General features: G+C 38.7%; 2 protein-coding genes across 2 annotated transcripts in view; both read right to left on the reverse strand.

Moving 5' to 3' along the window:
- Positions 1 to 275: 275 nt before the first annotated feature.
- cse1l (CSE1 chromosome segregation 1-like (yeast)) lies at positions 276 to 18,451 on the reverse strand. Its single transcript, XM_082156394.1, has 25 exons — positions 18,341 to 18,451; positions 17,416 to 17,505; positions 16,525 to 16,667; positions 16,339 to 16,440; positions 10,752 to 10,897; positions 10,504 to 10,594; positions 10,285 to 10,392; positions 10,092 to 10,184; positions 9,808 to 9,975; positions 9,555 to 9,684; positions 9,362 to 9,427; positions 9,081 to 9,283; positions 5,639 to 5,723; positions 4,521 to 4,582; positions 4,292 to 4,428; positions 4,102 to 4,205; positions 3,898 to 3,995; positions 3,230 to 3,380; positions 2,665 to 2,873; positions 2,483 to 2,580; positions 2,310 to 2,395; positions 2,137 to 2,218; positions 1,817 to 1,963; positions 1,099 to 1,330; positions 276 to 972 (listed from the first exon to the last, which is right to left on the reverse strand). The coding sequence occupies exons 2-25, from the start codon at positions 17,498 to 17,500 to the stop codon at positions 883 to 885; spliced, it is 2,916 nt and encodes a 971-aa protein (XP_082012520.1). The 5' UTR covers positions 17,501 to 17,505; positions 18,341 to 18,451; the 3' UTR covers positions 276 to 882.
- Positions 18,452 to 22,912: 4,461 nt separating this feature from the next.
- ptprga (protein tyrosine phosphatase receptor type Ga) overlaps positions 22,913 to 27,965 on the reverse strand; it is a 259,858-nt gene continuing 254,805 nt past the window's right edge. Inside the window, exons 28-29 of the mRNA XM_082156366.1 lie at positions 27,318 to 27,453; positions 22,913 to 25,571 (exon numbers count right to left, since the gene is read on the reverse strand). Of these exons, the coding sequence (XP_082012492.1) occupies positions 25,425 to 25,571; positions 27,318 to 27,453 (283 nt within the window). The 3' untranslated portion in view covers positions 22,913 to 25,424. The remainder of the gene's footprint in view (positions 25,572 to 27,317; positions 27,454 to 27,965) is intronic.

Here is a 27,965-nt window from a genome sequence, read left to right on the forward strand (position 1 = left end):
CTTTTATGAAGCAGAAATTTACATAAACCAGTGGTAAATTTAGCATGTTACACAAACTCATTTTGTTAACTGAAATCTCGACTTTGCATTATGGGAAATCAATACATGTCTTTCCTGGAATGCAGTGATCTGTGAAGTACGGTAGATCAGCTTTAGTGTGTGATGTAATGAACAGCTGAGCACAATACAGTGATTGTGGTCTTCAGCTCCCCGGCATGTGTAAGATCCTCCGGCACATAAACCTTTCTGAAGCAGAAGCAAACGTGACCAACATGTTACACAAGTGCTTCATTTTATTTATTAACTAGAGCAGCAAAACTAAGACATGAAGACAAAACATGGTAAATTACATGCAACAAGGGACATTTATAGTTATTTTTTTCTGCGTTGCAAAAACTCGTTTATACAGTAAAAACATCTTCAAAACTACAGGAAAAAGAACAATCGGAAAACACTTTTCCCGTTGATTTTAAAGATGCCACCAAATATCTGGCAACTCCCAAGTGATGATAAATGTTTGTAAAAGGCGACATTTCAAAATACTGACAAATGAATAGTTGGGTGAGACGGCAAACTAAACAATAAAGAGAAAATGTTGAATGGACTTAAATTAACACATGAGGGGAAAAGCCAACATGAGCAGAGGCCACCCAGTGAGTTGATCAGCACCCTCCACAAGCATAACCATCATTCCTTGCTCGGTCCAATTCATTGCACAGAATCCATTAAAACAAACCCTTAAAACCCCTTCTGTGTGGCCATGCATCACTGGGCGGTGCGTCTCCACTCATGTTGAGTCCATTGGTCGTCTCAGTTTGGGTGTCTTGAGAGTGTCAGAGATCCCCTTTCTTGGCGATAAGGAGTCTGGGTGTGTGTGTGTGTCTACACCAGCTGTACAGTGGCAGCCTGAAGGTAGCCCTGCAGGTACTGAAGAGCTTCTGCTGGCAGACTGGTGCTCAACATGGAGGGCACCTGTCACAAACAACATTCAGTTAGCAGGTATTCTGGGTAGGGGAGACAAGCATGCTCCTGCCATGTTCTGAAGTCATTTTAGTGTTTACATCAGCATCCCTAAACCATCTTATGAGTGATACTCACCCTTCCAGGACAGGCAGTGGAGAGTTTGTGTAAAGACTGAGCTAGGAGGATTTTGGGATTGTTGACAGCATCTCCGATGGGGTCATGTTCTTTCTTGCCTGCAAAAGCAAGCTGGGAGAAAGCGGTCTGGTATCCTGGAGTGTCCTCTATGTCTATGAAATGTTCATCATCTGGGATGCTGTCATCTTCTGGTAACTCGAACAGACCAATAAGAGCCTGAAGCAAAGGAGCCCTAAAGAACATAACCCAGGTTTGGGTCAATGGCAAATAAGTTTGTCCTCAGTAAAGGAATCTAGTTACCGTTACTTGAGGCGGTCTACACTGGATGTGACAAAGCAACCATCGCTAACAGTTAGGCTATTAAGCTGTCTATTAAGACAGTTAGGCTATATAGCCTACCACTATCAGCATTGTAGATTCCACTGACTCGCCTTCATGGTTTAAAATGGAAAAATTAGGAATCAGCCATGAAAAATCATGAAAGGTGCATCACTACCGTTTTCATTTCTCAACAAATTTCTCATTGTTTAAATTTTTTTTTAATAAAATAAATCTTAATATATACACATTGTAGTGCTCCTAAAATGTTGCTGGTGCTCCTAACTTTTTGAAGGTGAGCGCACCAGTGCTAACAAATAAAAAAAGTTTATTTCGAGCCCTGACATCATATATTCATCATTTTACATATGCTGGCACACAAGCCTGAGTTATATCTTACCAGAGTTTGGTGTACTCAGTGTCCATCATAGCAGGACACTCAGTGAGGATCTTCGTGATGCCCACAGCACAGATCTTCTTCTCCACCGGACCTGAGACCTTCTGCACCTCAGGAATCACAATCTTCTCCACAACCATGCCAAACATCCTGAGGAGATGGGAAAATAGAAAGGCTTTAAAATTAATAAAAGTTAAACACACAAAGGCCCTTTTTTCAAAGATATTTGGTTGGGAAAATATCAGTAATAAAACAAAAGCACAACAAAATACTTCCACAATATCTGCACTGCAAAATGAATTTACAATAACAAAGCAACTTACTTTGGCTGGATGCTATCAAATATCTCCTGCAATGCAATGGCACCATATTTCACAGAATAAAGGTTGATAAAGACGAGGAAACCTGTGAAGAGGAAAAGAGTGATGGTTCAGTATAGTTATCTGTAGTGTTGTAGTGTAGTAAACTACCATCAGAAATGACCGAAATCACTCACTCTTAACAAATTTAGTTGTTTTGGAGCTCTGGAGCCTCTGAAAGAGCAGAATAAAGATCTGTTTCCTGTACTGGGTGATGGAATCTCTGCATACAAACAGAACAAAAAAATTAATAGAGCACAGAAACATGTCAACGTTTTTTATTCATGTGTCCTCATAATGCATCGCTTACGGAGGCATGTGCTCCACTATACTGTTGAGCAGATAGAAGCCTTGATGGTCATTAGCCTTGGATGCGATGAGTTTCTGGAACACTCCAAGAAGACCAGGCTGGAGGAGTAAAATAATTTTAATGGGAGGGTATTCAAGTGAGGCAAACTGCATTATGGGTATTAGTCAAGCAAAAACACTCACAATCTTGTCAGCGGCTGTGCTGGCGATGGTGGCGGCTCCTTTCTCCAGGTAGGCCTGCAGCAGCCGGACGAGTGGAGGGATGTTTCCGGTGCGTTCCCACAGGATGGGCTGCAGGAGGTGAGGAAACAGAGCCATGTAGGAGGAGGGAATGGAGTTGGAGTGGATCTCTAGCAACAGAGACATCACCTGGAAGACGTACGGCACAAACTCTGCAGGACCAGGGGACACAAGAGGGAGGGCTCATAAACATGGCTTAAGGACTGTGTCCTCAAACTATACATTCATCATCAAGAGGTTAAGTGCAGGAAACACATTATATAGATCACTGCTCTTACTAGGGATGTTCATTTTGTTTGTTTTCCACCCAACCGACAACCAAAGTTCCTTAACCGATTACTGTCCATTGATCGAGAAGATTGTTAAATTTGGATTAAATTAAAGTGGATTTTTGTGACACACTCCAAAACCAAGTTCACAGAAAGGAAACCAAGAAGGCATAAAGTCACCACACAATTGTGTGAAAACAGGTTTAAGAGTTGAACAACTTTATAGTAGTGTAACGCACCCTGTACATCATTCTGGAGGATCTCGGTAAACACCGGAAACAGGGCCTCCTCAAAGCTGCTCACGGTGTCTGGATTGGCCTTGCACGTGACCCTGATGGACAGGCACAGTGACTCAAACAGGTAATGGTTGAAATGTGGCTTACTGGGATTCTGTAGAGAGAAAAAAATAATAATAAAGAGTCATCTTTCAACAGGGTGCCCAAATATCCAAAAAGCATTTAATGTTGTGGCTGTTTAAAATGGAGAGGGGAAAAAAGTACATATATAAAATATTTATTGCTTACTACATAAAGCAGTTTATTTAAATGATTAAATTAAGTCTTAAATTTGGCAAATGAGCTCACTATATTACACGTTTTATTTAGTGAGTGGCTATTCTCTGATAATTTACATGCTTCACAAATACTACAAGTAAAACAGTATGCTGATAAGTATGGTAGTGTGCCATGCTGAACACACCCTGTGTATGAAACATCTGCATGGAGGTGTTCCGTCCTGCCTTTAGGATCAAGTCCGGCTTGGGAAATGTCCCCTTTAAAGGACGGATATTTCTGTGTGTCCTGCCAGTGAATCCAATGCCATGGATTGAGACAAGGACCACATTGACTAGACACAAACCTGAATTAAAGCCCCCTTTTGAGGACAGCAGATTTATTGACTGGCTTACCTTGCTGACAAGGAGGAGCTTGTGGGTGAGCTGGCCAATGAGAGTGGGGATGTAGGGCACAATGGCGTCCTGCAAGAGGGAGAAACTCCTCATGATGGCTGGAGAGGTGGCAAACAGAAAAGGTCAAGGAGTAAATAGGAGAATATTAAAGTAAACAAAATAAAGTTGACAAATATGGTCTGTGAAAATTAAACAGCCAATTACCTTTCATGATGTACTCGTTCTCAGATGAGCCAGGGATTGCTAAAGCTTTGAACAGATGATTGAGTAACTGCTCTGTGAACGGTGCCATTTCAGTAGGTGTGATGCTGAAAAACAGGATTAGTTTAGAACAAAAAACAATGACACAAAATTCAGAGCATGACCACTCTTCTCATGTAGTGTATAAACTCACAGGGTGGAGTTGTTGGCTCCTCTCATGGTGAAGAGTCTCTCGAGAGCATGTGCAGCGTAGGTGTGCTGAACGATGCTTTCTGCCTGCAGGTGGGACACCAGGAGAGGAACCGCCTCCAACAGCTGCTCTTTAGGGAGCTGGAGGACAGACAGAAGACACACCATCACACACAACGAAGGACACTTGTGTAACGGAAAGCACACAACGTAATGGAAAAGAAAGTACTTACCTGACTTCTGAAGGTCATAACATACTTGATGGCATCTGCTTTCAAAACTGGGAACTCGTTCACTGAGGGGATGAAGAAGAAAACAACTCATTCGAAGCAATACCATCCCACAGCAGTTCCAGTATAATATATACACAAGTATATGAAATAAATAATTTGTCTGAAAAGTTTAGAGCTGTAATCTCCCAGTCGATTATTTGGTCGATACGTTCTGGCTCGACCAAAATTCTGATTCGTCGATTTTTTGCCGCGTTCATTTCATTAGTTTTGCCGCGTTCATTTCATCAGTTTTTACCTATTTTTTTTTACAGTCTATGGTTTTGCCGCGTTCATTTCATCAGGTGGAAAGCACTAATTACTAATGGGGGTGTTTTCAGTGCACCCCTGTTTCACAGGTAACAGTCTGTCTTCAGAACACCCCCCTTGTTTTCACTTCTTTTGGATTAGCCCAACCCACTGGAGAAGAGAGACAGATTGAAGAAAGTAGGCTACTAAGGTTTGCTGAATATTATTACTTGATCTGGTTTGTTTAATAAACATAATTTTTTTATTATAGTGGACGTGCCTTTTGTGTTTAAGAGTAAAAGCTTTAAGTTAATAGTCTATTCGTGTCTCAGCCACGAAGCTGAGCTCCTATGTTCAGCCTCGCTCTGTGCGAGCTGCAATGAAATGATAGTGTCTGTCAGTTATTATAATACATATGACAAAAACAATTGTCTAAATTATGTTGCATATTCCTCAAAAGTTCTTGTGATGATATCACTAGTTGACAACATAGTACTAGTTTCGGAAATCATAGGCTATGATATTGCGCGCAGATGCACGTGATGCAACGCTGTCAGAGCCGACAGACTCGTGTGTCAGACTCATTTCAGTGCACAATAATTAGGTCAAAAACGATTTAATATACTGCAAAGAGCCTACTCGTTTTTTATGTTTATTTATAATTAATTTAGGCGGACAACAAGGCTACCAAGTACTGCGCACAGTGTGCAGCTAATTAATTTAACTTTTTTTTCCCTAATGTCACTTTTAGTCGAAAATTTCAGGACTTCAGTCGACCAAGATTTTCTTTGGTTGATTACAGCCCTAGAAAAGTTAAATGAGACGTCAATTACCGTTGGGAGACTTCAAGTCTACTAGAATGTGGTTGACAAAGAATTCAGACAGGTTCACCAACTCATTGGCTTGTGTTATTCCATGCTGTAAAACAGAAGTGAAAGTTTGTAAGACTGTACCTCAGACAAACAGTTCACAAACAAAAAGAAATCAGATGCAAAATATTCTTGAAACTGGCTCCAAAAATCGGACTGCCAAGCAAATAGAATTTTTATAGCTTGTTTTCTAAAAAGTCATACTAAGGTGCGAGACAACACATGTAAGCCTCTTAATTCCCCTGATTCATTACCAATGCTTTGCAGCTCTTTGTGACAAGTGGTCAAGAGATAAATCACCATGGTCGATATATCAGCTGATATTTGGCAACTTTTAATTATCAGCATTGACTGACAAACTTTTCTGTGTGGCCTATAACGGTCAACAGAGCTGCACAATTCCTGATAAATTGAGAATAAAAAATAAAATAAAAAAAGTGAGACCAGTATTTGTGACAAAAGTGTGAGCACTGTGAAAGTTGTACTTATAAAATATGCTAAACTACAGTTTGCATTAAGTAAGTCATAAGCAAAATGATGAAGCTGCTTTGAACACCTGCAACACTGGAGGGGAAATTAAGAGTAATTATTTAATCCAAGTAAAACAGCTAGAGATAGACCTACAGTGAGGAAAATAAGCATTTGAACACCCTGCTATTTTGCAAGTTCTCCCACTTAGAAATCATGGAGGGGTCTGAAATTGTCATCGTAGGTGCATGTCCACTGTGAGAGACATAATCTAAAAAAAAAAAATCCAGAAATCACAATGTATGATTTTTTTAACTATTTATTTGTATGATACAGCTGCAAATAAATATTTGAACACCTGAGAAAATCAATGTTAATATTTGGTACAGTAGCCTTTGTTTGCAATTACAGAGGTCAAATGTTTCCTGTAGTTTTTCACCAGGTTTGCACACACTGCAGGAGGGATTTTGGCCCACTCCTCCACACAGATCTTCTCTAGATCAGTCAGGTTTCTGGGCTGTCGCTGAGAAACACGGAGTTTGAGCTCCCTCCAAAGATTCTCTATTGGGTTTAGGTCTGGAGACTGGCTAGGCTACGCCAGAACCTTGATATGCTTCTAACAGAGCCACTCCTTGGTTATCCTGGCTGTGTGCTTCGGATCATTGTCATGTTGGAAGACCCAGCCTCGACCCATCTTCAATGCTCTAACTGAGGGAAGGAGGTTGTTCCCCAAAATCTCGCAATACATGGCCCCGGTCATCCTCTCCTTAATACAGTGCAGTCGCCCTGTCCCATGTGCAGAAAAACACCCCCAAAGCATGATGCTACCACCCCCATGCTTCACAGTAGGAATGGTGTTCTTGGGATGTTACTCGTTCTTCTTCCTCCAAACACGTTTAGTGGAATTATGACCAAAAAGTTATATTTTGGTCTCATCTGACCACATGACTTTCTCCCATGACTCCTCTGGATCATCCAAATGGTCATTGGCAAACTTAAGACGGGCCTTGACGTGCTGGTTGACATGCATGATTTCAAACCATGACGTCTTAGTCTATTACCAACAGTAACCTTGGAAACGGTGGTCCCAGCTCTTTTCAGGTCATTGACCAGCTCCTCTCGTGTAGTTCTGGGCTGATTTCTCACCTTTCTTAGGATCATTGGGACCCCACGAGGTGAGATCTTGCATGGAGCCCCAGTCCGAGGGAGATTGACAGTCATGTTTAGCTTCTTCCATTTTCTAATGATTGCTCCAACAGTGGACCTTTTTTCACCAAGCTGCTTGGCAATTTCCCCGTAGCCCTTTCCAGCCTTGTGGAGGTGTACAATTTTGTCTCTAGTGTCTTTGGACAGCTCTTTGGTCTTGGCCATGTTAGTAGTTGGATTCTTACTGATTATATGGGGTGGACAGGTGTCTTTATGCAGCTAACGACCTCAAACAGGTGCATCTAATTTAGGATAATAAATGGAGTGGAGGTGGACATTTTAAAGGCAGACTAACAGGTCTTTGAGGGTCAGAATTCTAGCTGATAGACAGGTGTTCAAATACTTATTTGCAGCTGTATCATACAAATAAATAGTTAAAAAATCATATACTGTGATTTCTGGATTTTTTTTTTAAGATTATGTCTCTCACAGTGGACATGCACCTACGATGACAATTTCAGACCCCTCCATGATTTCCAAGTGGGAGAACTTGCAAAATAGCAGGGTGTTCAAATGCTTATTTTCCTCACTGTATATATCCTTTTCCCGATATTTTAGCATTTTCTTATTATCGGGTATCGTTTTTTAAGATCAGATTCACAGATAAATGGAATTGCACACAAGACCGCCTTTAAAGAACTGCGTGCCTGAGGGGAGATGATTCAACAATGGTGTTCAAAGGTCAAATAATTTGCATCCCTTAATCAATCAACTTTATTTAACATATTAGCCATTAATGCACAAATGAGATGTTACATAACTGCTTATGTAGTTTAAACTTGCCACTAAAAAATTTAGATGAACTCAAGGAGTCACATAATCCGTCAAGTCATGTCCCAATAAAGACGTAACTTTACATGAATGTTGGAAATAAAAGCGCTGAATTTAAATCTCTCTCTGTTGTCTGTTCATCATTTGATCACAAACATCAAAATAATTACAGCTCTGTGGAAATTAATTATTATCTCCGCGAGAGACGTTCTGTGTAAAATCTAGACCGACAAAAACATTAATAATTCTGATAACATGCCAGATGAGATGGACTCCGTAATTGTGATGTATTCGCTGTTTTGTTTATTTTTTCTGACAATGTTGTCTGCGTATTCCAGCATGTTCCATTCTCTTCACTCTTTAACCTATCAAACAACACAAACCTTTTAAAATTGTAGTTTAAAACGAATGCTTATATTTATGGGGAGTTTATAGACTCCCAGTCATTTATGATCTCCGTTTGAAAACATTAGACTGTAAATATATTTTGCCTGTTGTTAATAGGCTGTTGTTGTAAATAGAAAGATGCAACAGCAGTAATGTTTTTTTTTTTGTATTCAGGCATTTTTTTTTATGCTTTTAATTTGTTAGAATTATTTTACATGCTATATTCATTACCTGTTTGTTTACCTAATCAAAGATTTTATTTTAAAAAAGACAATTTAGTTACAGTGCAGTATATATATAGTTCTATTTATTTTTTGCACTCTTTCAGACTGTTTATTGTTGTTGAAGTGTGTTTTGTTTTGCATGTAAGGAGGGAGTGAAATTTAAAAAGTGTTAAACAGTCTGTTCAGTTCAGTGCTGTTGTCAAAAACAGAAATAAAACAAATATCGGTTCTATATATCGGTTATCAGGCACATAAACATGCAAATAATTGGTAATAAAAAAGAATAATTCTATATCGGTTGATCGCTCGCTAAAGCCAACTTGATCAAAACACCATCTATAGCATCTCACCTTCTGTGTCTGAGCTTTGGAGGCCAGAGATGTCACCAGGTAGATAGCGGCATCTTTGTGCTTCCAGTTCACACCAGGGTTCTTGGCATACTCTGCCAGCATGGAGCTCACATAGCCAGAGAAGATGCCTGTCACCGGGCCCTCGAAAAATTTACAGAGGCCTCGCACCAAATCACAGGCTGCTCTACGCCTTGTGTCGATGTCTGAGGACAGAAGGCATCATTTACTACACACATCAGGGAAGCCAAGTGCCTGAACAATATAGCGTAGCATCAACACACCTGAGCCTTCAAGGTCTCTGATGATGTACTCCTCTGAGTTATCTTCAAAAGCCTCTTCATCTGCACCTATTCACATACAAAAATCAATTTACACATGTAAAAATCCTTCTGAATTACTTGTACATCTCATTAGCTGGCTTCTTTGTTAACTACTGACATAGAAGACCTTGACATAATAAATTGAACTCCTTACTTCTGAACTCCATGTTGGGAACGATGACTTTCTCACAGATACTGGTGAGAACATTCTGATCTTCAAAGAGATGTTTATAGTGCGGCCGCTCACACACTGATGCCAAAAACTGGATAGCATTGCTCACAAGCTACAACACACACAATATTATCAGGCACTATTAAGAGAAAACTAACAGCACTATGAACACTAAAAATAATCTAGTGGCAGACATTATTTTAAAGTCTTGAAACTTTAAATACAATCCACTTACCAAGTCATATTTGACCTCCTGACCTGTTGTGACCAGCAGGTTCCAGATAGCGGTGACGAAGCGGGGCAAGTAGGGCTGGAACTCTTCGTCGTATTTTTGAGCGTAAAGTGCAGCGTTATCACAGATTTGAGATTTCAACAACTCCAACAGACCAGCCTCCTCCTCATCCTACAGCAAAACTTACATTTTATTTTCTTAATTTTGTGTATTTGAAGTCTGTGTTAAAGAAATCTGATTTATGAGCACTCCTAAGCAACTGTAGTCAAATTTTAACACAAACTCACATCTGTTTGCAACAACTTGTTATCCAAGGTCAATAAGTTATGAAAATTTGTCATCCAAGTCTCCATGTTATCCTCGAAGAACTCTGGAAGATCCTGAAAAAAAAGAAAAAGAAAAGAGATGTTACTTGCAAAAACAGACAAAGAATATATAAAGTGAAAAAAGGTGTCATGAGAGGAATGAGTGCAGACTTACTTGGAAGTTAAGGCTGTAGAAAAGTTTTGAAATAAGCGTTAGAGAAGAGAAGAGCACTTTCAGGGCGTTGATATCTGTTGCATGAGTTTGACACAAATCAATTGTAGCCTAAAAGAAAAAAACAAATGACATTTGAATTTCCATGTCACACATGTTGTAATGATTATAGCATATGTAGAAATTAGTAATCACAAGATTACGACAGCTCATTGACTTCACCTTGAAAAGTTCAGTGAGAGGCTGTGCAAAAGTGTCCAGTACTAGCTTGATCTCGGACCACAGCTCATTGGACTTAAACTCATGGCGGTATCTGTTAGACAACAAGAGAATGGACAAAATTTTGGATACAACAAACTTAAGTAAAAGTCAAGTTTAAAAACGTACATGATTCACTGAAGATTAAAACACCACATTAGGTAAAAGGACTACAACGTTGCATTCATCTTATTCCTGTGCGTCTCAAATACCTTTTAAAAAGGGAATGCGCCGTGCGAAGAATTCCGTTGATGATGTGGAAGTCTCCGCTCTGAAAACGGTTCACCATCTCAGTCAAGAGATCCGGCCATTTCTGAGGAAAGTCCTCTCGCCCGATGATGCTGATCGCATCACTCAGCTGCAGAAGGGAAAACAAGTCATATTTACTGCTTCTTGCTACAAGTCCATTTACATCAGCAGATCAGCAGTGTTTCCCAACCCAGTTCCCAGAGGCAGTGGTACTCAAAACTTTTGACTCCCGCGGTCCACGACAATTAAGGCTAGGCTTTACATTCAGTATTAATGATATTAAGAAAATGAAGATATTTTAATGAAATCTGAGACATTTCTGTCCCTCCATTCAAAGTAATTTCTATAAAACTTAAAAGATCCAAAAAATGCCAAAAAGACATCGTAAAAATAATCAATCGATTGCGGGCTAGTCCAAATCTTCTGAAGAGACATGATAGCTTTATATGATGAACAGATTTACAAATACGTGCATACTGTAGTAAACACGGACGTTCAAATGCATGCATGACGCACAAAAACAGCACGAGAGTGAGTAAACGCAGAATATTTTTTTGGAATGAACAAACCATTAAGTTAGTTTGGGAATAGTCATTTTGACATGCTTTCTTGCGATCAGAACTGTGATTGACTGCATTGATCATCTGAAGAGCATACGCGCTGCCACAACGGCAGTCCTCAAAGTTTTAGTAGTATGATTATTCAAAGCGTTTTAGATGGTTTATTCTTATATGTACAGTGCATTAAGGCGGGACATAGAGAACACAGAGTCTCTACATACTCTTATCTTTTTGGTTATATCTTACACTTGTCTGTGCAAGATATAACCAAAGAAATTATTTTAAATTATTAAAATATTTTAATAAAAAAAAAACAAAAAAAAATTTTGGCTTAAAATATTGCGATCGATTTGTATCGAATTGTGACGAGTGTATTGTTACACCCCTAATGTACAGTGGAGAAAATTGCGAAAGTCGCTGACACTTGTGTGCACGCGTATGAAAAAATTAAAGTCCCCCTGTAATCAATAATTGTATCCCTTAAAACTCATCTTTGATCACCAAAATGAAATATTTAAACGCTTTTTTCCCAGTGAAATTTTTTTATTCATGTTTTAAAATAGCTTGAATGTAACACCACACCCTTGCTTCATTTAGTATACGTGGATCCATGAATATGCAAATGAGCCCTGCCTCCACTGAATCACACCAGCTCAGAATAGCTGATCCACTTGGTCAACTTTACTGTCGTAAACACTGCATGATGGCAAGTGGAAATATTGGTTTAATTCAGCCATATATTTGAACCAGAAACTCTTTTTTTTACCTTAGTTAATAGGTTTTCCATTTTTATTGTTCTTCACTTTGCTTTACTGTTTTTATGTGTTTTCTATCTTATTGTTTGTTTCCTTGGCTTTTGTAAAGCACTTTGGTCAACACCAGTTGTTTTTAAATGTTCTATACAAATAAAATTGTATTGTATTGAACCAGAAAATGATTCAGAATGTGTTTTATGCATCACTCTCTACAACGTCAGAATGTACAGAATGTGTCACGGGATCGTTTGATTTTGGTTCATTCACACTGCCAGTGATTTTCCGGAATCTGTGAGTGCATTCACACACATCCCGTAAAGACATGTGACGTCAGGATGTGTTGTAGAAAGGCCAGTCTAATCTTCCACTATCGCTCTTTCCATTGTAGTCGTGCACTTGGTGGATTTTTTTACGCAGCGTCTTAAATTGACTAATCAGGCATGTGATTGGCTAAGGACAAAAAAGCAGGAAAATATACTGAGACCCCACCCCCCCCACCCGCCGATCAAACTGGTGGCGGATCTATATGGATAGTAAAGCAGGACCCATAACAACTTATTTGAACAAAAAAATACATTAATTTATTTTACAGCTATGTTACAGCATGTGCAACATGAAACTTTTTTTGTACAGTATGACAAATGACAACTTATTTGGTGGATGTGTCGCAGTGGAAATCAAAGGCAAGTGTCTAATCCACTGCGCCATCAACATATAATAATAGTAGTAATAATAATTATAACAACAATGACAATAACTTATTTGAATTTTAAAAAATATATATATTTTTACCAAACTTATACTGCTAAATGTGCAACATCCAACTTTTTATGACACATGACAACAACTTATTTGAATTAAAAAAATAAAATATATCTTTTTACATTTTTTTTTAAACCAAACTTAAACTGCTTAATGTGCAACATCCAACTTATGTCATGAGTATCACACATAACAACTTATTTGGTGGATGTGTAACAGTGGGAATCAAAAGCAAGTGTCTTGTCCACTGCTCCATCACCACCTCTCTCTATAACAACAACCATGACAAAAAAATATATTTTAACTTATTTTTGATTTACATTTTACCCAACTTTAACAGCTAAATGTGCAACATGCAAATTTTCATGTCAAAAGAAGGCCTACATTTTTGTATGACTCTTTAGCCTTTGTAGCAAGCTTTTTTAGAGCCTCTACACGTTTCTTTTGGAATATGCGCCTGATACTTACATAATTGTGATGAATTTAATCCTTTGTAAGTTATCATTTTGCAGTATAAGATTACAGTTAACACCTTTAAATATTACATAAATGTATTATGTATTTTTATTAAACTTAGTGAATGTATAAATCAGCAGCAAAAAGTAATTCTTGAGAACATCTGCACAGTAATTTGATAAAATCTAAACATGTTAATAAAAACAAATTACTATTAGTACTCTTATAAATTTAAATCAGGCAATCATACATTTAAACATTTTATATGAATGTCAAGAATTCAGAAGTGTATATATTTATATAGCCTACACTACACAGAAATAATATACAATTAAATTATGCTTATTTTAAATGTATTGTGCAGGCTAGGTATAAAAAATATAGGCTTTTAATAATCTTTCAGTGCGCAAAACCATGATAATATGAAACGCTTCAAAACAGAGCGCACAAAGCGCGTATGCGCATCGCGGGTGCAGAATGATGTGCTCAAAGCAACATGGAGTCACTGTGCAGCGCTGCACAAGTGCGCATTTAAAAGTTCACATTATAATGTGAATATGATATATTCACATTATCAAGTTCAAGTTCCGTTTATTTCTAAAGCACATTTACTACCGGCCGACATTATAATGTGAACTTTTAAATGCGCACTTGCGCACATCGGAGAGAGTTTTACCGTGCATCCTGCTGTAACCGGACGAGGCGCGCGTGCTGTTTGAATACTGAACGGAGAATGATTGACAGCCGCAGAGGAGGGAAAACGAATTTCCGTAAACTTTAATTTAATGATGTAAATAGACTTCTGTCCCTCACATTAAGCTATGGAATGGCTTCAGATGACTTTGTGAAATTATAATCAGATGCTCTCAGACCCAAGTCACAAGCAATAATACATAACGTTACCCAGATCATCCAATCCGGCAATGTTCTTGTCAGATACCACTGTAGCGCGAGAGCGACAGAGGTACACACTGTTGCGCTGTGAGATGCCCCATCCCTCCCTCCCTTTTTTTTAACAGATCTGCATGATTCACGTAGGTCACATTTTCAGGTCGGAAAATCCGGAAAAATCACATCCCTGACTAATGATCTGCGCTTTCGATCTCGAGAAACCACGATCCATTTTTTCCCGGATTCGGTCGTACACTGACGCATCACGTACCGTTCCACAAAGCTGCCGAACTATCTCAGCTTCAGTGCGGATAGTAAGGAGCTCCTGGTCTCTGCTTCATTCTAGTTTGCAGACATTTTTCATTCTTTCTTTGTTGATGACGAACACAAACTTTCTTCTAAGAGAAACAAAATACCCTTTTACGGCATTGGTCCTGGCTTTTGTTCACACTGGGCGTGTTTCGGGACTGATCCCGGCAATGTTACTAGGTCCCCATCTCAGCATCGATCCCGGGACGTGTTTGCGTTCACACAGAAGGCACTCTAGCAATTTTTACGTCAAATGGAAATCGTATACAGTATTACAGTGTCGATCTAAAACGGTGTTTGTTCATAAACAGCTGTCAACCAGCTGATATTAATAGAGTCATAATCTTGAGAACCCCTTGACGTTTGCCCCGGTCCCCTGGTTGAGAACCACTGCTCTAGAGACTACAACAATATGGTTTATTAAAAACCCAGTAATGTGGATTTTACAGCCAGTGCTGCCGACTTATTCCAGATAACAGAAGAATAACTGCAGAAGTATGTAGGTTAGGGATGGGCATTCGATTAAATTTTCTTAGTCGATCGTCGGGAGAATTAACGATCGACTATCGATTAATCATTAATATTTTTATATTGAAATTCATTATTTCTTTAACTTTTTATAAATTAAAAATGCAATGAAAATACAAAAATACAGTTTGTTTGTCCTCGATGAGATCTTTATTACAAGAAGATCAACTTGTGGCAGTGAAACTGGACGTTCGGTAGACTTGAAGATTCCTGCGGTGCTCTAAACCAGCGGAACCTGCAGCTGCGAGCCGGCGTTCTTAAACAGAGACCCATGGCCACTTCATCCGTTTTCTGTGATCGGATAGCTATCCGCTCGTGAAAAGACCAAATCTAAATGCCCTCCGAAACGCATTCGAGACGGATTTAAATCCGATCGCTCAAACCACTTTATACTTTATATCTGAGACGCATTCCAGACGAAACTGGACAAGAGTAAATGCATCTGGTTGTTGAAACCACATATGTAAATTTGACTTATCCCAAAAATGATAAGAAATAAACGTGAGAGCATGTTATAGGCTATATGTCATGTTATATCCAGATATGACGACGCTACTTCAACACGCATCACCACAGATGAGCATCTATTCATCAAGCCAACGTGCAAACTATCGCAAATCAAAGTGAAAGTCATTCATCAACACACAATCATCTTCATTAAAAGTAAAGAACCGAAATGATCTTACCAGGGCTGTTGCCGCAATATCTTGTTGCGGTCTTTGATTTAGAAATTTTCGCTGATGATCAATAAAATGCAGCTCATATCAGTTGCTTTCGATGACGTGCAACAATTTAAATATGCATATAGCGCGGGAATTCCAGATCGGATTTATATCCGTTTTGCAAAAACACATTTATGTGACCAGGTGTAAATGGAATCGTTTTGATAAATCAGATAGCTATCCGATCTGAGAAAACGCATGAAGCTCCCATAGAACTTCTGAACCAGTCTACTGATTTCTGTTGAGAAAGATAAGCATGTTGACATGATCTGGGATCAGACGCGACCGCAACCTGGTGACAGCCAGTCCAGCCGCCGAAAACACCCGCTCTGAGGGGACTGACGTTGCCGGGATGCACAGGTACCTCCGCGCTAAAATTAATTCCATTGCTTCAAGACTCACACTACGCAACGCAACCTGCATTAGTTTAATCGATAACAAATAAACGTGATCGACGAAATTCTTAACGATCAATTATCGATCGTCGATTAATCATGCCCATCCCTAATGTAGGTAAAGCAACTTTATTCTAATCACTGCTTCTCGTAGGTTATCTGAAATGGGTACCTGTTTTTGTATTTGCTCTGGGCTGGTCAGCATCAAATTTACAATGTTGGCTTTGATAGCAGTCCGATCAGGATCCGAGATTTTGTTTGGTTCATCCTCAACCTGAAGAGAACATTCACACATCCACATTAAACATCCACCTATCACACATCAGACTGCTGTAGTAATATTTACCAGGATACTCACTATGCGCCAGTTCCTCTTGATGTAGTTCTTGAAGGTGACGGCCGAACACACACGGATGACATCTTCTTGGGACTTCTCTAGTACTGTGAGCAGTAAAATGGGGTAGTTCTGGTTTCCCTCCACTGATTCAAGAAATTTCTCAGCTAAAGATGGTGAAGCCAATGAAAACAAACAAGAAAACATTATTAATTCCTTCACCTGGTAACCCACCTCTTCATCTACATGCATCACGAATCAGGGCTATGCTCGGGACAGCTGACAGAATAGTCAATGGCTGCGTCGTCACGAAAGCTTAGGCTATCATCTGCAAAACGGCATCCTGGCAAGTATTCATGTACACCCACAACTATGTATGCCAGGATTTTAGATCTGTGCATTAGGACGTCAATCGGCTTTAATAAGGATCCATTTATATTATATACAGTGAAAACTACGCAGTTTTATTTTATATTTCATCATTTACTGTACCTGAACATTATACCTGAAGACCTACCTGAAAAACACTGTTTAATACATTTCTGTTCTATTGCTTCCAATTTGTTTCTTTGTTCTTTATTATTACTGAATGCTAACTTGTCTTTAGTCATGTTTTTACTTTATATTAGGCTAACTATCTAGTATTGACCATGGAACTGAGAATTGTGAAAATTCCCAGGGATCTAAAAATATGGTGTCATCATAACCATATGTATTAAATACAGGCTTAAATGGGTCAATGATACAAAACAACAAAAATAATAACTTTTTGTGGCAGGGCAAGTACAAAAACCTGATGCATTGACCCAGTAGAAAAAAATCCTTAGCGTTGAGCCCAGCAAACATACGTTCTCATGGTCAAATCGAAAGTAAATTCGATATAGATTTTTGAAAAATCTGAAATGTGAATGTTACCTGGCCGTCTCACAGCTGGGTCAGGGCTTAGTGTTTTCTGCAGATACTCAGTCAGGGTTTGGAGATTTGCATCATTGAGCTCCATGATTGCTACAGAAATAAAAACACCATCTATGAGAACTGATGCAGTAAAGTTAGAGATAATCTTTAATAACTCACAATAAACCTTCCAAAAGTATAGAACATATTCAACCACGGCAAAGGACTTTCCGTATAGGCTAGCTGAATCACCATAATAACCCTTATTAAAACCATGTCATTCAGAGAACAGAACACTCTGCTGATGAAGTAAACGGATGTAACGTTATTTGAACGTTATTTATCTGACAAATTAAAGACCTGCATTAAAAGTATATTTGCATATCGCGTATCTTGATAGTGAAAACTATTGATATTTATAATCTTGACAGATGGCAACACACATCCTTGGCCTGCTCTGACCGAAGCTCACTCTCACGGCCTGACAGGTATCTCACTAGAATTTATGAATAAACACTAAATTATGATCTGTGTGTGAGCGACTGCTGGTTTATGGTGACCACTGTATCAGTTTGGATGTTTCTGAAAGAGTTTAAAGATAGAAACTCGGGCCATGATTCACGTGCTAAAGCTGTTAGCATACTAAAAATGCTAGTCATCCTAATAGTCAAAGTAAACTGCGTTTCAGCATTTTCTATTTAACATGCAGAACGCTGAAGAAACCGTTAAACGGGGTTTATTTAATAAAAGAAAGGCGGAAAACTCCGCTCTGTAAAGTAATCCGTGATGTGGTTAGTTCACGAGCTAACTCTCGAGCTCACTTCAACAGCGCGCGCTGCGTGCGTTTACATTCATACAAGATAATTCAGTATCTCACTGTTTAATAACGCCTAGAAGATGATAGAGAATGGATTTATTAATAATGAGAAGATATAAAGGCTCTTACCGTTAGCTGTAGGTTGCAGTGCTGTGCTAATCACCGGCGAGAAGTTTCAAACGTCTCACACAAGTGCGCGGTCACGACTCCGCGCATGCGCACTAATGAGACACATAAAGGAGCGCACGTGGGGACGCATGTATGTATATCATCATCATGTACCGCCCCCTCGTGTATGTTGTGTGAATTTGATGCATAGATAGGAAAGGTTTGTACCAGCCTCATTTTAGAGAGAAAAAAAAATCATATACAATTATATTTTGCATAAAAAATAAGTATATTTAAAGCAAGTACGTAGTTAAGCATATTCCCCCCAGTTTTCGTAGACTGAGAGACTATACAGTAAACTTGTCAAAGGATTTGAACAAAAATGTAGGCCTAGTCCAATTACACAAATGCTTCTTTTCTCTAGCATTTACTTTGTTGGATGTTTAAATGATCCAGTTAAAAAAATGTAGTCATAAAATTTGTATATTTTTGTAAACTCTGTCCAAACGGCACCAGTTTAAGCCACAACAGCAACAGAAATGTCATCATGATGGTATTTTTAGCTGTTGTGGCTTAAACTGGTGCCATGGGTGTTTTCTTTTTGGCACCCACAGCCTAAAAATGCAAATAGAATAGCCTTTCTTGTGTGAATGTGATCATAATAGGATGCAAATTCAAAAGGTTAAAAAATGGATAGACTTTATCCATGGGATAGCCTATGTATGTTGCTGTCGCTTAATGTAACAATGGGTATATTATTGTCACTTATAACGGCATGTTCAAAGTCTGAATCTTTTGATCATTCAAGTAGACCGAACCACAGGTTGATTGGTGGTATCCGTCCTTTACTGCAAACGGCCTGCTAAACTCTGAGATTACACACTACCTTCATATGGAACCTACTCACTACCTTCATATGGAACCTACTCACTACCTTCATATGGAACCTACTCGTGTTGAACACTTATCTAGCTCTGGGTAGTTTAAGTGTAACAAAGAAGATAGAAGAAGAACAGTAAATTGGAGATAATGGTTCATTTGGTGCATAATTTTCACTATATAAAATATTAAAGATTAAATAGGCTAAAATAGAAGTAAATTCATATTATAGATTAAATAACCAGCATATGACATTGGCAAGGCTTAATTGTTTTAGGCTAACTGTTTTACAGAGATGCTCTATAAAAAAGAACCTTTTCTCCTCTGTCTCATAATCATATACAAAGACATACATGGTTCATACATTTCTGTCCCTACATAATTTTGGGATATTCTTTGTGGTGTATTAATAGTTATATAACACAGTGTGACTCTGACTTTTTAAAAACATTCAGTCTGACTGTCCTTTCTTCTGTGTATTGTTTCATTTTGTAATTAACTTTGCTTTGTCTCTTGTATTGTTTATGGGTTCCAGCAAAAACTCAACACATAATTGCCTCTGGTTCCTCGTGATTATTGTTTTTATGCCCCAGAGCTCAGCATTTGTTCTGATTTAAATCTATAGTTGTGAAAATCTAAATCAGGCATTGTAATAATTACAGCAATTAGGACCATTCAGACTACTGTCAGAGAGAACGCAAACTTGCCAGAAAGAAAACGAAAACTAATTTGAACGCTGGGTGGCAGTGTTATGCTTTTGGATATTTCATCCACTGAACCCTCACTTGGTTACAATCACAGAAAATGTGAATTTGCAGATAGGAAAAGATGCCAGTGGCGCAAGCAATTTTGATTCACATAAAATGTTGTAAACTTAGTGTTGTTGTACACGAGTCTGGTCTTGGTCTTGTCTCGGTCTCAACCTCGTGTCCTCAAGACCACATCAAGACTAAGAGAACTCAGCATTTTATTTCAAGAACAGTCAAGGCCACAACTGCGGGGATATTTCTAAATTGCTGGTTTATTATCTGATCATTATCTGATCAGAAATGAACAAGGGATTGTGTCAAAAATGGCACCAAATTGAATACAAATGCCCACAAAATTCAAGATACCATTGCAATAAATTACGAGATGAGATCTTGTTTTTTAACGGTTTTAGTTTTTTTTATAATTTCTTTTAAAAAAGAATAATAATTAATGGATAGTTCCTGTTCTTGATTGGTTGAACTGTGTTCGAAGCTAATAAGTGTGTCCGACTTGAAATGGCGCTGCGCAGTCTGGTGTATCTGGTCACATTTGGCTCCAAAACTCTGGAATAGTCTTCCTGATACTGTTCGTTGCTCAGACTCGCTCTCCCAGTTTAAAACTAGATTAAAGTCGCATCTCTTCAGCCAGGCATTCATATAATCCTATAGTTCAAACTACAATCCGGCCTCTAGCTCATAAATGCCTCTGGCCCCCGACTGAGCCTGGGTTCTCCCAAGGTTTTTTTTTTCTCCATTAGGTCACCTGATGGAGTTTTAGGACACCATTAGGTCACTTGATGGAGTTTTTCGGTTCCTTGCCACTGTTGCCTTTGGCTTGCTCAGTTGGGGATATTTTGGGGATATTTAATTTAATTTTATCAATCAATAAATTCCTCTTGAAAAGAAAAACTTTGTTGTATTATTTTAATTTAATACTGTGAAGCTGCTTTGATACAATCTGTATTGTGAAAAGCGCTATACAAATAAACTTGACTTGACTTGACTTGACTTGTATGACATCAAAGTCCCGAATGTGTGATTGGAAAGCATAAGGAGTTGTCTGCTCTCTAATCGCTCTTGCGGTGTGATGTCATACACCATCCGGTCTGCGCAGCACGCTTCAAGACGAACATACCTAAAAGCATTACTCACCCCTTAGCTGCTCTAAATTCACTGTAAACCATGGCTTCACAGGGCTTATTGCTTTATTATAACACATTATATATTTAAGAAATATCACAAGAGCAAAAGAGCTGTTTTCACAAATATGAGCACGATTGCAAACATGATCTTGATGTCCAATAAAAAAAGTTTTTTTAAACAATCTCAACATTATTTATTTATGCAGTTGTAATTTTACTAATTCAGATGCAGCTTCTGTGCCACCTCAGCAATGCAAAGATTAATTTTTCTGTCTCATTATGCTAACTGTATTTATTGATAAGACATTTCTCATGCAGTACATGTGGATCTTTCAGATGAATTTGAGGAGTTCTGGTCTTGAGTCAGTCTCACCTTGGTCTTGTCTTGGTCTCAACCCTTCTAACACACATTGGTCTTGATCGCAACCCCTCAAAGTCTTGGTCTCTTCTTGGTCTCAACACACACTGGTATTGTCCTTAACCCCTCAAAGTCTTGGTCTCTCGTCTTGGTCTCAACATACACTGGCACTGTCCTTATTCCCTCAAAGTCTTGGTCTCAACACAAACTGGTATTGTCCTTAACCCCTCAAGGTCTTGGTCTCATCCCCTCAAAATCTTGTTCTTGTCTTAACCCCTCAAAGTCTTGGTCTCGTCTTGGTCTCAACCCCTCAAAGTCTTGGTCTTGCCCTGGTCTAAACCCCTCAAAGTCTTGGTCTCAACACAAACTGGTATTGTCCTTAACCCCTCAAGGTCTTGGTCTCATCCCCTCAAAATCTTGTTCTTGTCTTAACCCCTCAAAGTCTTGGTCTCGTCTTGGTCTCAACCCCTCAAAGTCTTGGTCTTGCCCTGGTCTAAACCCCTCAAAGTCTTGGTCTTGCCCTGGTCTAAACCCCTCAAAGTCTTGTCTTGGTCTCAACCCCTAAAAGTCTTGGTCTCGTCTTGGTCTCAATCCCTCAAAGTCTTGTCTTGGTCTCAAGCTCTCAAAGTCTTGGTCTTGCCCTGGTCTAAACCCCTCAAAGTCTTTGTCTTGGTCTCAACCCCTAAAAGTCTTGGTCTCGTCTTGGTCTCAACCCCTCAGTCTTGGTCTCAACACACACTGGTATTGTCCTTAACCCCTCAAAGTCTTGGTCTCGTCTTGGTCTCATCCCCTCAAAATCTTGGTCTTGTCTTAACCCCTCAAAGTCTTGGTCTCGTCTTGGTCTCAACCCCTCAAAGTCCTTTCTTGGTCTCAAGCCCTCAAAGTCTTAGTCTTGTCTTGGTCTCAAGCCCTCAAAGTCTTGGTCTTGCCCTGGTCTAAACCCGTCAAAGTCTTTGTCTTGGTCTCAACCCCTAAAAGTCTTGGTCTCGTCTTGGTCTCAACCTCTCAAAGTATTGGTCTTGTCCTGGTCTTAACCCCTCAAATTCTTGGTCTTGTCTTGGTCTCAACCCCTCAAGTCTTGGTCTCGTCTGGGTCTCAACCCCTCAATGTCTTGGTCTCGTCTTGGTCTCAACCCCTCAAGTCTTGGTCTTGGTCTCGTCTTGGTCTCAACCCCTCAAAGTCTTGGTCTTGTCTTGGTCTAAACCCCTCAAAGTCTTGGTCTCAACCCCTCAAAGTCTTGGTCTTGGTCTCGTCTTGGTCTCAACCCCTCAGAGTCTTGGTCTCAACCTCTCAAAGTCTTGGTTTTGTCTTGGTCTCAACACACACTGGTCTTGGTCTCAACCCCTCAAAGTCTTGGTCTTGGTCTCAACACACACTGGTCTTAGTCCTGACCTGATCTCGGTCTCTTGACTACAACAAATACAAATAACAAATATCAAGCAGCATAGACTCACTCCACACAATGTACAACATGGAGATTTACTTAAAGTACATCAAAACTCATATTTTATTTTATGTATAGCAATACAATTTACATATTAAATAACACTATAATAGAATGCTTTGATATAGCTTTCAACAAAAGAAGAAATAAAAGAGAGAGAAAAAAACAACCAAAAAAAAAAAAAAAAAAAAAAAAAGAGAAAAAATTCCTTTGTGTGTTATTCCAGATTACAAAAAGAGAATATGATGGTGACACCCACCTGCTTTGAATGGGAGAATTATTCTTACTAGAGCTATTCTATTGCACTTCTGGACAATGAAACAGATTTTATTTAGATTCAAAGGGGGGGAAAAAGAAACAAAACAATCACTGCCTTAGTTTATGATTGTTGTGAGTGTGTTTGGAATATGATGTCAGCCACCTTCTGAAGGATCTGGGGACATTTTGTGTTAACCATCAATATGAGAACTAAACACAAAACTAAAAACAAATAAAGTTGATTTATATGAAAATATAAAGTTTGCGACTATATGCCAGGATACAAAGCTTTCAGAGAGCGATGGGTTAATGAAGCAACAAAAGATATGTACATGATAATGTAAATATATTTGCAAATGCAACCCACAAATAATGCTAGGGCAAGAAAAGGGAAAAAAGGGGACACCACAGGACATAAAGGTAAGAAAAGATTTAGAAATGCAGCTTGTCACCTCCAATGACCTTATGTGATGTACGGGCAGAATCAGAATATTACCCCAAATGTTGGAGAGATATTACTTCATTTTTCAGCCTCCTTCTTAGGAGAAACAAGACATTAACAGAATAAACACCTTCAATGTTGGTCTTCTCCATCTTAACAGCATAACGATTTCAATCTTTCTAAAGCATTTCAAAAGACAAACAAAAATTCAACAGCTTTTTTCTTCAAAAGAAATCAGTAATAGTATACATTCTCATTCACTTGCAACATAAAAAACAAACAAAAATAAAGGTGACTAACGTCTTTAGTGGAACAATATTGACAAAGACAAACTAGAAAGAAAAAACTAAAATCAAAACAAAAAACATAAAACATTATTTTGCCAGTGGAATCATCCTTTTCATCCTTTTTCCAGACACTTCCAAAAACATTCTTTTTAAAACGGCTTTACCCAACAATAAAAATAAAAACTTTCCCACGTGTTTCGTGAATGAAGTGAATGACAGTTTAGTCTTTGGTAAAAATTAATGAATCACGGGTCCCCTGTTTTTAAGATTCTAATGTTACTTTAGCAAGGCCTTTGTGCTGTATGGCATGAGAGAACAGTTTATGATATTACAGTGACCGTCTTTCCTAGTGTATCTGAGGATCTTCGATATTGTAATAAGTCTGTTTAGTGAAGAAATGTTTAGACAGAGTCCACAGGTTTCTAGTAAAACCAGTCAATACCAAACACAACACACACCTATATCACACACACACATACACACACCTGCCGAGGTGAAATGAGACTGTACAGAAGGCATCGAGAGACTTGTATACATTATTCTCAAAGTGATGGGACGGCTTGTGACAGAGAACTATTAAAAAAAAAAAAAGGACAAAGTAGAGCAGTATAAAATTACAAAATGAAGTGGGCAAATAACAGAATTAGCTCCTACATTATGAGTCCATAGGTAATGCGTCACATGATATCATTACCTGTCCGGTTGCACTCAAGTGACACAAGTAGCAGCTTGCAGCATAAAGCAATGGTGAAATCAAACCAGCAGGGGGGGCTAGAGAAGTCATGAGCTCTGGGGGTCCTTCAACCGAGCGCAGTGACTGTGACAGTTAACATTTACAAAAGCACAAGTTATCATGATATACCATATATTCATATATATTAAAAGCAGAATATGAATCATACAAAAGTTCACAGTAGCTGTTTTAATACCACCTTTTCGAAAGTAAATATGGGTTTAATTAGAAGCATAATGAATAGATTTACTATTTGGGGTGCGAAAGCAAATAAACAAACCAAAACTAACAGTCCATATTGCTCATATGGTCTTTCATCTGTGAATCTGACGTTTTGTGGTGAGTCTTCGCAAGTTGGACGTGGGATTAATCTCTTTTTCCAGCTTCTGAGGTGTGCGTGGAAAAACGTTTTTCGTCTGTGGAGGTCATTTCGCAAGCTTCGGAAAGCAGCTTTATTATGGAATGTCAAAACAAGGGCGTGACAGTGAGAGCTCAAGTGAGCGAGAGAGACTGACTGTGGTCGAGATGGTGGAGTAGGCAGTAACACTGATAGTTTCATAGTGCAAACTAGACAGAACTGTGTTTCATTTTGTTTTGTTTGTCGTGAACTCAAAAAACGTCGGTGCAAATGTTCAGTAGGATAACATTAAGACATAAAATGGCGAAAAAATAAATATCAAAAACTTTTTATCAGTGTAAAAAAGTAATCAGGTTATTCTTTTAACCAAGAGTTCTGGCAAAAAAGGCCTCAGAAAAAGTCTGTCTTAGTCCTTGAAGTTTTACAAAGTTAGATTAAGTGCCTCTTCGGGGGCTTTAGACGAGGGACTCCATGCTTTCAGCCGGGTCCGATTCGTCAGACATGGCCATACTGCCGTTTCTGTCCAGGGACATGGGGCTGGATCCGTTCTCTTTCGTGCTTATCAGACTGAGCATAGCTTTGTAAAGGTACTGGTACTGTTCCTGAAAAACAGAGGGAGACATAAAACATGACTATGGAATGGGGCAGAGAGGGAAGGTTTGGAGAAAATGAATGTTTCCTTTAGAAAACTAGATTTTGACATTTTCTGAAAGCATTAAACAAAACAAAAATTGCCTGATTTGACTAGGATGTTCTCTATGGAATTCTGGTCTCTAGATATGGCTCTGCTCCCTCCTCCAGTCCAGTAGGTGGCAGAAACGTAACAATTCCGTCACAAGAAAATATGATCATATAACACCGATTTTATCATCACTGCATTGGTTACCTATAAAGTTCCGTATTAATTACAAGGTATTGCTACTGACCTATAAAGCCCTAAACGGCTTAGCTCCTGTCTATTTAACGGATCTTCTGTCGCCCTATAATCCATCGCGCTCTTTAAGATCACTAAATTCAAGGCTTTTGGTCATACCTAGGATATCCAGAACCACCAAAGGAGGGAGAGCATTCTCACATTTGGCTCCAAAACTCTGGAATAGTCTTCCTGATACTGTTCGTTGCTCAGACTCGCTCTCCCAGTTTAAAACTAGATTAAAGTCGCATCTCTTCAGCCAGGCATTCATATAATCCTACAGTTCAAACTACAATCCGGCCTCTAGCTCATAAATGCCAGAGGAGAACTGGCCCCCGACTGAGCCTGGGTTCTCCCAAGGTTTTTTTTTCTCCATTAGGTCACCTGATGGAGTTTTAGGACACCATTAGGTCACTTGATGAAGTTTTTCGGTTCCTTGCCACTGTTGCCTTTGGCTTGCTCAGTTGGGGATATTTTGGGGATATTTAATTTAATTTTATCAATCAATAAATTCCTCTTGAAACAAACTTTGTTGTATTATTTTAATTTAATACTGTGAAGCTGCTTTGATACAATCTGTATTGTGAAAAGCGCTATACAAATAAACTTGACTTGACTTGACTTGACTTACTGGACTGGAGTGTGAAGTGCTGAATGGTATACGGGATCACAGTTTTACTGTTAAAATGGATTAAATAATATGATCCCGTGCATAACTTCCAGAAGAAAAAAATATATATTGTGGCCACAAATTTATATAAAAAAAAAAAAAAAATGTATTTGTTCCCATGATTAAATCGTGGCCATGTTCCCTTTTTTTTTAGACAACATTGTACTAATTCATTCTAATAAATTTTTTGGACACATTTTACTCATTTATTCCTTTGTTTTAGGCCACATTGTACAAATTTGTTGTAATTCGAGAATTAATAAGTCGTGTGAACGGATTTGTGGCCATAATACTAATTTGTTCCCTCCGTTTAGCCGAATCGTGACATTGTTGTACTAATTGTTGCAATTTGGGAACAAAAAACGTTGTGCGAACAAATTAGTGGCAACATTTTATTAATCCGTTTCCTCGTTTTAGTTCAATCGTGGCAACGTTGTAATACTTTGTTCTAACAAATGAATTAGTCATGGATCAAATCCTGTTTTTTTCTGGGCATGTTATGTATGGGGCTCTGTAAAATAATGCTTGTTGATCAATTTCGTTTTGGTAAAGAAATGTATGCCTTATTAAGCATTAAAGTGAGTGTCAATTTACTGGCAAATTAAATTCACCCAGCCAGAGGTTGCTTTTGTATTCTGTAGAAGAAATAAAGTCATTAAGGTTTGCGGGTGAGTGTGTGTGTGTGTGTGTGTGTTTGAACTAAACCTTTAAATATCCTTTAAATATGACCAGTATAAATATATAAAGCTCAATATAAAGACTTACAATGTCGGTAAAGACCCCTGGTCTCATGAGGTTGATCATCTTGGCCACCTGATAGACGCCCACAGCTCCTTCACTCTCCAGCTGCTGTGACAGTGTGGTGAGAGCACATAACATCCCAGCAGACACTGCACCAAACCTGTCCACACACAAACATTTAGATCATAATATATAAACAGAAATGTTGTGCAACCCATTTCCCCTCTTAGGGTGTACTCACACTAGGCACTTTTGTTTAGAAGAAAACATGAGGAAAATCACTTTAATAGACTTAATAGATTTATCACAGCACAGTGATTTTCACTTGAAGATTATTACGGAGGTAACTGACGTTGATGGAGGAATTTGCAGCTTTACTCTCTAACTATGATTCATGTTAATCAATAAGGTGAAAAGAGACCAGTAATAAACCTAAATTTACTCGAATTGAAAAGTGTACTATCCAAGTAGTAATAGAAGATGTTTGCTGTCGTAATGATAACAGTAGTGAACACACAAGAGTAGAAGCTGTTTCGTGCTCTACATTTACATTCATGCATTTGGCAGACGCTTTTATCCAAAGTGACTTACATTGCATTTCAAAGTACACATTTACATTCTTATCAGTTCTTGCTTTCCCTGGGAATCGAACCCATGACTTTGGCGTTACAA

Source organism: Leuciscus leuciscus (assembly GCF_965113295.1).
Source record: "Leuciscus leuciscus genome assembly, chromosome: 23".
NCBI classification, from domain to species: Eukaryota; Metazoa; Chordata; class Actinopteri; order Cypriniformes; family Leuciscidae; genus Leuciscus; species Leuciscus leuciscus.